Here is a 10,215-nt window from a genome sequence, read left to right as displayed (position 1 = left end):
CTCTCTCTCTCTCTCTCTCTCTCTGTCTCTCTCTCTACTTCTATCCCGTGAGCACACGCACACACACACGCACGCACCCACGCACGCACGCACGCACACACGCACGCACACACAACAACGGAGCTTTGTGAATCCGTCTGTATAGGCCTACTGCTGTGGAGAGTTGCTCTACACGTTCAACTGTGTTCCCATTGTTTCAAGTCACACCACTGTTGCCTGTGATCAAAGGCCTATAGTGTCATAACAAGCATCTTCAAACTCTCCGTGAGCCCTATATTATTATCTTAAATTATTAGTCATCATGGGTGTTTGCCGTTACTTGAGTTTAATCAAACCAATCAGAGTTGATCGGCTGCCATTTCCAGGAACCTCACATAGAAAGAAGAGATGTCCGAGTGCAAGCATGGCCGTCAGTACATGCGTGGTCTGACCAAGTCTTTTTAAGACAAAGTACCTCTCAGTGCCAAAACACTAACCCTGGGGATGGTTAAATTATGCTGCAGATTCTGAAGCCTTAATGGCGCCTACACACACTGTAGGACTTTTAAAGTTGCCGGGGAGTCCTCAGATCTTTATGTATTTCACACTACAGGAGTCTCATTTTTTAACCGGCTGTCATTATATCGTCGTGGTTTTCAAACTAAACGATTGATCGCAGACAAGGGATCACACACTGCAAGAGTTCACCAAGATGCGATCCAGACCCAATACATAATAAACTACATTTGTTTTATATTCCAATTCATTTTGACATCTCACGTACGTGCAGGATCCCGTGATACATGCACGAGCATCTCCCCCCCCCCCCCCCCACCTCTCTCTCTCTCTGCATGTACACACACACACACACACACACACACACACACACACACACACACACACGTGTCTATGTGTGCTAGAGCGAGACAGGACACTAAACCTTGATTTTATAAAATCATACTGCATACTGGAATAGGGCCCTCTGAGTCTCTCTCTTAACAATCAGAACCATACAATTGTAAGCCTATGTTTGAGTTATATTATGGAACTATACTATAAATAAAGGTTCTGTACCTGAGTTAGTAATTATTTAGTGTCGCTTTTGAATTAAATTAAATCTTTATTTTTAAACGTTAAACTTGACTAAACCAAATAATAAGTCAATCCAATTGAACAATGCAACGCAAAGTTCCTTTAAATGTCTCCAGTGCGTATATTTCCCCAAAACAATATTCTAACAAAAATATGTAGATCTTTTATATTTTCAGAAAATCAAGTATTCTATAAAGTTAGCAAAAAAATAAGGCAATGCATTGCTCACCCAACCTTCAAGTTTTCCGGCCCCACAGTTGACACAACACTATACCAAACACTCTTTTTGTTACCTAAAATCATAGACATAGCACGGTAGACGCCTCTTCCGGCTCTGGGGTGGATGATCTCAAGAGAGGGCAAGCTTCCGCTTTGGTGCTTCACAGAAGCTTCTACTGTACGTACTGTATGTCACAGTATGATGATAAGAGCACCCTCACTTCACACGTGTGTGTCTATGCCTGAAATGGAATCCCCGGACGCCTCACTTCCTGTACCTTTATAGCTGTTCCTGGTACCTCACTTCCTGGAACTATTACTATCATGTTTTTTTCCACACAGCTCCCCCTATGACCTTGTCAACAGAAAATGAATGACCACACAACTACACAAAACCCCATACACTGCATTTTGGGGTTAAATACCATATTTTAATCAATATAATCCCTTGACCCTTGTTTTCACACAGTATAACAACTGCATTTTCTTTCACACATATGTGTCTCTTTCTCTCTCGCGCGTGCGCATGCACACTCGTACACACGCACGCGCGTGCACACACACGCACAGTCGCACACACACGCACAGTCGCACACACACGCAGTCACACACACACACACACACACACACACACACACACACACACACACACACACACACACACACACACACACACACACACACACACACACACAGCATCACAGCTCAGACCTAAACGCATTAAACATTCATGGCTAACATCCCACTGGGGAAGACAGACAGACCATCACCCGCTGTAGATGCAATAATGCACTACAAAGGGGAGTTGACACCAGTGTTGCCATGCTGTGTTATAAGCGATCGTGGGCTTGTTTTTCTGTAAAGTTGCTTGTGTATTGTGGTTGCAAGTCTTTGGGCTTAAAGGACCACTTCACCACTTTTCAACCTATCTTCATATAATTGGTCCTCCATGTTCATGATAAAATACCATAATTTCTTTCTACTCAGTCTGTATCTCATAGGAGGGCTGTGGGCAGTTCATAAACAAATATTTAGATTTGTATTATTGTGAGAACGATGGCTTCCCTTTTCGCGTTGCAACTTTTCAGGAAGATTTGCTTGGATTCCCCATCGATGATGTCACTGCTGGACGGGTTTCTGAACTGCCCACAGCCCTCCTATGAGACACAGACTGAGTAGGACTTTTCTTTTACTATTGTATCATGGTTATTAGTGAGGAGCTATTATATGAAGATAGGTTGAAAAGTGGTGATTGACCAAAATTGACTTTAAAATGTAGTTATTTATTTGCAGCTCACAACGTGTCACGATGTGTTACTTGTAGATCTGCTATTTTCAAACAATCCTGAATGTATTATCCGGGCATGTTTTACAACACTTGTTATGATGAGGGTCCATGGCACAACAACTTTTCAGATGGCAGTCCATGGACAATTCATTGACATGGAAATGTTTGAGAACCACTGACTTAAAACATTAGACTATAAAGTTTGACTGACAAGTCATCGGCCAGAATGTATAGGGCTGAAGTGGGTAATGTTACTGTATGTTTTGCATAACAATCTAAATCTACAAAGTAACCAGTTTTCAAATAAATGTAATGGAGCAAAAGTACAATATTTGGAGATTTAGTGGAGAAGTAAATGGAAATAGGAACTACTCAAGTAGTACAAATACCCCAAAATTGTACTTAAGTGCAGTACTGAAGTAAATTTGTAAATACGTATAGTTACTTGTTTCTCTCGCAGAATGTGGCAACACTGGTTGACAGGGGAATAGGGGAACTTCTTTAATACCCTAAGGGCCCTCTCAAGCATCTTCTCTCCATTGGACGCTAATAGAGACATATGAGATCTCTCTGCAGGCCTGTTGGGATGATGGTGTTTATTTCAATTAGATGCCAGACAGGAGATTGAGACACTGGTGACATCTAATAAAGAGAAAGTCACAGTTGTTTTGTGTCTGCGGGGGCATAAACTATCAACTAAATAGAGGACGACGGCGGGACACGAAGAACAGTGGTGGACAAAGTCACACATACTCAAGTGTGCAAAAGTACAAATTAGAAATGACAAAGTACCTTTTCTTTGTCATGTCAATGTATTGCTGCATTGAAATGTAGTTCATGTGTAGGTTGCCACATGAGGTCACGTTCCCCCCAACACATGGCTAAAACTGAACACCAGCAGCATCAATCCAGCCGAAGAAACAACAAGAAAATAAGGTGTTCTGCTACAAGTTCAGTTAGCAGTAGCAACTTACTATATTTTATATCACTAGAACAGTGCTCGTTGGGGGGTGATCGTGGGTGATCAATAATTGAATAATAAAGGGCAAGGTTGCACATCATTGTGGTGTGTTCAAATGCATGCACAACCCAGTTGTTACCCCTTTTATATGCCCATATATGGAGTTCTTGCAGGCATGCCCAAACATGGAGTCTATGCAGATGTAAGAACGTCATTGTGATGTCAGAACAGGCCAACTCCATATATATGGAGCCTCGGCAGGAGCCCTGTCCAAAGCCTGGGCAGAGGCCCTTTGTGGACAATTAGCCGTGGGTCCAACCGACTCAGTGTGGGGTTACGTGAAGGAGTTACATGGATTACAAACATTATACACAAACAGATATGGCACATTTATAGATCGATGAAATAAAAATGGATGGGGTCTAGTAACGACATGGGTTCCTTGTCAATGTGGGACATCATAGGGATGATGTCATGTCGGTGACATCAGTCCTGACCAAATATGGAGAGACTGATCGAAGGGAGGGCGGATCTGAATTGACACCATGTGACAAACATTCACAGGGACACAAAGAGGGAGAAAAAAAGTTAAATATATGCAGGAAATCCGTTCAACCACGGTTACCACGGGTTGCGGGTGCAATAGTCCCAGATTTGCCTTTCCCGGGCAACATTAGCCACACGTTTTCTCCTGGGGGATATTATACCTCATCTGGCCCTTGGTCTGCCCTGTGGTGTCCTCCCAGTGTGACCTCCTTAGGTGCCCAAAGGACCTCCTTAGGGAGACACCCAGGAATAATCTGTACTAGATGAACTTAACTGGCTCCTCTCCAAGTGAAGGAGTAGACAGTTGCTTCACTCCTATATCTACTAACTGTATTAGGAGTAGGACACTGTTTCTCAACATATGGGTCTGTAAGTTTGGGTCCATTTGTTTCCACTTGTACCCTTTTCCAGTACCCAGTTAAATGAAACAGTCCTTAAAATGAAACATTTTGAAAGTCACTGTACTAGGGAGAGTGGGTGCTTTTTGCAGCATTCAGGGTTGCAGAGTTAAGGCCCCTTTTGACCAGGAAGGGTACCTCAGGACGGGGTGCAGGCCCCTCCTACATCCAGCTTTTGGTTAGATTGGCTATTTACGCTTTAATTCGATTTAAGATGTTTAATTTAGTAAGACGCCATGTCAACTGGGAATGCCTTTCAGGCTGAGGAGTGCGGTGGATATAATCCATATATCGCATTAACACCCACAATGTTAAAATTGATCAACCACTGTTCAAATGTTCCTCTCCAATAGTTACACTATTCCCAGCTTGAAGCCGTGCTTCAGCGCTGGGAGTGGGAGTAGGAGCACACCAGCTTGTCTTCACCATGGACATGCATGGCAGACTGGCACTGGCAGCTCAAACTGCCACGCCATAACGGCATGGTTATGGCGTCTATGTGTTCTGGATTCCCAGAACTCAGGGTTAGTATCTCCTCCTGAGCAGGTTAGTATTTGGAAATGTACGGGGAAAAAATCCAGAAGCCATGCAATATCTTGGCAACAGCTCAGACATTAGTTAGGCGTGTTCGCCCAGCTCAGACATTAGTTAGGCGTGTTCGCCCAGCTCAGACATTAGTTAGGCGTGTTCGCCCAGCTCAGACATTAGTTAGTGTGTTCGCCCAGCTCAGACATTAGTTAGTGTGTTCTCCCAGCTCAGACATTAGTTAGTGTGTTCACCCAGCTCAGACATTAGTTAGTGTGTTCGCCCAGCTCAGGCATGTCCTGCACCCAGTTCTCCTCTATGGTGGCAGACACCCTCTTCTCATACTCCCGCCTGTTCTCATTATAAAGCGTGGCCGCCTCGTGGTTGGCTGGACTGTTGGGGTTGGGCTCGTCCAACAAGGACTGGATGGAGGTGAGTATGGCAGAGACGCCGTAAGTCGGGCTCCAGCGGTTCTGAAGGATGTCCAAGCATATACTACCATCTGCATAAATGTTCGGGTGGAACATCTTCGAGACAAACTTAACTTTGGGAGGCTTGGTGGGGTAGTCTTCGGGAAACTCCAGCACGAGATTAAACGTTCCTTCTTCGTACGCCGTCCCCACGGGTCCGAAGATAACGGCGTTCCAAAGCATGACGTTGTTCTCTGCCGGCGACGCGCTCACGCCCGTCGGGGGATCTTCTTGAAGGCTTTTAAAGTCCCGCATAAGTCGCCTTTTAGCCGGAGACGACATTATTCCAAATGCAAAAAAGGGGCTTGTGCTGGTGAAAGTGAACTATAAATGTCGTTTGTTTTTTTTTGGTCTGGTAGATATCTTCTGCTTGCAGCCCTTTCCTCCAAAACTTTTTTTCTTTACATCTGCATCTGCATCTCTGAACTACCAACCTACACCTTATAGGCTGACCAGCCTATAAGGTGACATCACACAAAACACAACCCGTTACCATGCAAACAACACCCTGGCATGGCAAGCTTGTAGATCGCCTATTTTTGGTGAAGAGATTTGACGTAGTTGTAAAAGACCAATGATACTCATGTTCGCAGAGGTTTCCCTTTTTGAGGGGCGCCTATGCACAGCTTTCTTGTCATATTTGCCATTGACAATGAAAGGAGTGTCTGTGTCTGAACAAATGTTTGTGGAAAAACAAACATTAAATGCCATTGACAATGAAAGGAAGAATCACGTCATAATTATGTAGACCGTAGACGAACACAAACATTAACTGTCATATAGACAATGAATGGAGCATTTACGTCATAGAGCAAATCAGTATTTCTAAACTCAGTGCAGCAACTAAATTCAGTTTTCATCTTACATGATCATGGTGAAAAGATGAGGTTTTTTTAAACATTGTATTATGGTTAAAAGATAATAACATAAGTTGACAAATTAATTCATGAAGAAGTATATAAATGTTTTAGTGGATGATGTACGACGAGTACAAGAGTGCCACTCACTTCACACGGGTGTGAATTTGTATTAATATTATTATTATTATTATTATTAAGTGTTTTTTAGTATTGAGGGGCGCTAGCCCCTCCTATATGCAGCTATTAGTGTAGACTTTCGTCTCACTCAAACATAAAATTTCCTTTGACAATGAATGGAGAATTTACGTCATTGTTGAGCAAATCGGACAAATAGAGAGAAACAGGTATGGGGGGAATAAAAGGATCAGAGAAAAAAGGTAGGACTCGGAGTGAAGTGAAGAGGCAGGGAGGTCCTGGTAAATTCACAGGCTGCATAACCTAAACGGATGTTCCCTATAATTAAGACAAATGAACGCCGGCAGAGATGCAGAGCAGCTAGCGCATATATAGGATAGGGACCAAAATGAATGCGTGCAGTCCATCTTTTTCTGCCTGAAAAGACCCATTTATATTTTGTGTTTGTGTCGTGTGCCCCAAACAGCCAACCTATACAAACTCGCAACGTGACACATCCGCGACACGTTGTGAGCTTGTAGATCAGCAATTTCCAGCTTGCAATGAGCAGACGTATACGGCAGAGCATATAATTCAAGCATGAATGTGCCTTGGCTTCATTTAATGAAGCAAATCCTCTCTTGAAAATAGAATCCCACCTGCTCCCTTCCACTCACATTGTACATGTGACAAAAGTAACGTATTAGAGGTTCAGGGTCCTTGAACTCAACCAGTAAAAGACTCAGGGATCCATCCAACTCCCAATGCAATTACATTATTTAATTTGCACGTGGGATGCTATAGTATAGCTTATTAGCGTGTTTCATGTATTTTTCATGGATGAATGACATTATATATCACACTGTGTATAGAGCTATTAACGGCCCTCTCTGGTCTGATCAGTGATGAACTGAAAATTGTCTGTTAAATAATATGTGCTCGCGACTGCAGAGTGCAGATCTAGCCACCGACGCTAGCTCTGTTTCACTATGAATATTGCAAGAACAGTCTCGTTACAATTATTAAGAAAACTGCTTAAATATTGCCAGTCATGGTTGTTAACAAAGTTATGTATCGTAGAGCGCTTAATATCGAAATCACTTTTCAGTGCATTTCTATGGGTTGACGTCTTGAGTATTTCCGCAGTGACACGCTATTATGACTCGTCATTTTCCGAGGGTGGCTGGGCGGAGCTTCGGGATTCGGGACCTCCTTGTTCTGACAGCTCTCAAAGTAGACACATTGAGAGTTGAGACTATGGGCTGTATTTTGCGTGTCTTAAGTACCAGGTCTTATTCCCTAACTTGAGTAAACTAAAGACCTGGAGGCGTGATCAATGCCATTTGGCTATTCTGAGTGGCCAAAGAGCATTGATCACGCCTCCAGGTCTTTAGTTTACTCAAGTTAGGGAATAAGACCTGGTACTTAAGACACGCAAAATACAGCCCAATATGTTGCATTGTCAAATGTTTTCCCAACTATTACGCAATTTATCTGTGAGAAAGCAGTGCCCCCTACAAACCCTTTATGATGATAACACGGTAAAGCATTTAGGTTTTTTCTCTGTCTGCCATTTCCATTATCTCTATCGTCTCTGTCAGGTGGGAACCTCATAATACCTCACATGTCCAAAATGGTTACTTTTCAAGATAATTCAAAAGGAGCAAAAGTATCAGATCTATAAGCAAAACAATACGTTATGGGCTTTCTGCCTGACAGCGACAATATGCATGGTGTCATGTGCACTTAAAGGTATAAAGTTGAGACATCGAGGTGCTTTTATTCCATCCCCCTCATATACAAAGTGGGCTCTTTAAACCATTGACCCTGATTAGGAGGGACTCTGGTAAAACGGCCACGGGCCATGTGGTCGTGATGAAACCACTGACGCAAGGGTCACAGTCCAATGACAGGGGCCTTAAATCACTGCGATAACACGTCCCTGGGTTCCTGTACGTACGTAAACCGCACAGAGCGCAACAATGGAACAGCCCCTCTTGGCCTGACCTATAGACCTGTGGCACTGCTGGAAGCGTAGACACTGAGGCACTACACTGTTTCTATGCATTAGATGTATGTATATAGGCCTATGTGTTTGCCTTGCGTACTGGATAAGTCGCCCTGGATAAATATTGTCTGCTAAATACCTAAATTGTAAATTGTAGAATCAACCGATTTTTTTTATTGACGTCCAAATATCGCCTAATTGCCAATCCAGGCGTGGATGGAGAAAATATGCAGAGAAAAAAGCTGCCGAAGAGTGAATGAAGGAGTGAATGAAGGGGACATTTTTGGATCGCCCGCCGCCATTGCGGAATGACGTCGCCAACGGTAAGTATAAGCGAGGGTCGTCTGTACCCAGAAAAAGTCATCAGAATTGTCACAAATTGACCCTTTGGAAAAGGTCGTCAATCACGTCATAGGCATGGGGAAAGTTAACACATTGACTGCCTCGTATTATTACTTGAGCAAGCAGAGCGTGCAAGTAATGTGGTTTGTCCGGCGCTTCGATGCGCACGCTGCGGTATTGATTTTGAGAGTGACGTAATGAAGATAGAGTGCACGCCAGTAGTGGCGAGGTTCTGACACCCTGAAAGAAGGCAACCTGCTTGCCAAAACGTTGGTTTATTAAAGTTTCTAGCATCGTGACAACGAGCTGTGCATCCTCTTTTCTTTAGTCAACGGATTTAGTCACAGCAATTAGTCACAAATCCAACTACAGATTACAGTATTTTAACAAATATGAAATTATCGACAGCTGGTGAAGACTGGAGTTCTCAACATGCCCAAAATGTAAGGCCTGTCCCTACCTGGGCCCTCATCAAACCCTGTACACTCAAGACACTGCCCCCGCTGCCACCCTTAGATCTATATATATGGAGCTGACCTGTTCTGACATTCCATATGTTGATCTGACCTCATCACACCCTGTACACTCAATATATGCCCAGTGCACGCAACCTCACTTCTCACCCTCAGGCGTCTTACTGGTTTATTTTATTTCTTTATTTTTTAAGTCACCCCAAACATACATTTTGTAATGGACGGGGCCGTGATCGGCCGTAAACAAAGCTTGTTTTCATTACAATCACAAAAATCTAAACAAAGTGGGGGTGCAGCCATCTTGATTTTTCGGGTCATAGCCCTGTTTACAGTACATCGCGCTGGCATCCCAGAGCTAACCAAATGTAGCTTAGGACCACGAACCAACCCTAATATAAAACATTAAAAGACGAAGTCAAGTCTTTTATTTTATTTTTTATTTTTGGAAATACTTTAAAAACATTTTGGAATTGTTTTTTAATTGATGAAGGAGGTGGGAAAATGAGAAATGGAGAGAACATGGGTATACAGGCCAACCAAATGAAGAAGAGAAGGAATGCAGGGATGTAAGGTTGAAAATGAGGATGAAAAGCAAAGCAATAGAGATGGGAAATGTACATTTACTGCCAATGTTAGTCTCCTGATAGATAGATTTTTCAGGCCAATTCCAAAACAAACCAATGGCATAGACTACTGTATAGGTATGAGAGGATATAGACAAGATGGACAGAGGCAGAGACAAGAAGGCACGGCGTCCTGCGGCGCTGGGCAGAGGGGCGGAGGGAGGGGTCGGACCTAGTCTCCGCAGGGCCCCTGGGGTTCCCCGGCGGGGCGGGCAGACGGACGGACAGACAGGGGGGAGGAGACGGTAGGGGAGGAGGAGGAGGAGGAGGACACAGATATTCATTCTGTCAGAACTGGGTTCAGACCCCCGGGGCCG

General features: G+C 43.6%; 1 protein-coding gene across 1 annotated transcript; it reads right to left on the bottom strand.

The window, feature by feature from the left end:
- Positions 1-5,274: 5,274 nt before the first annotated feature.
- Positions 5,275-5,760, bottom strand: LOC308310590 (ubiquitin-conjugating enzyme E2 B-like; the record flags this gene model as incomplete). Its single annotated transcript, XM_080756976.1, has 1 exon — positions 5,275-5,760. The coding sequence occupies one exon, from the start codon at positions 5,758-5,760 to the stop codon at positions 5,275-5,277; it is 486 nt and encodes a 161-aa protein (XP_080613102.1).
- Between the last annotated feature and the right edge of the window lie 4,455 nt (positions 5,761-10,215).

This window comes from Protomyctophum bolini, assembly GCF_963924005.1.
Source record: "Protomyctophum bolini genome assembly, chromosome: 23".
NCBI classification, from domain to species: domain Eukaryota; kingdom Metazoa; phylum Chordata; class Actinopteri; order Myctophiformes; family Myctophidae; genus Protomyctophum; species Protomyctophum bolini.
This window is presented reverse-complemented; position numbering and strand designations above follow the sequence as displayed.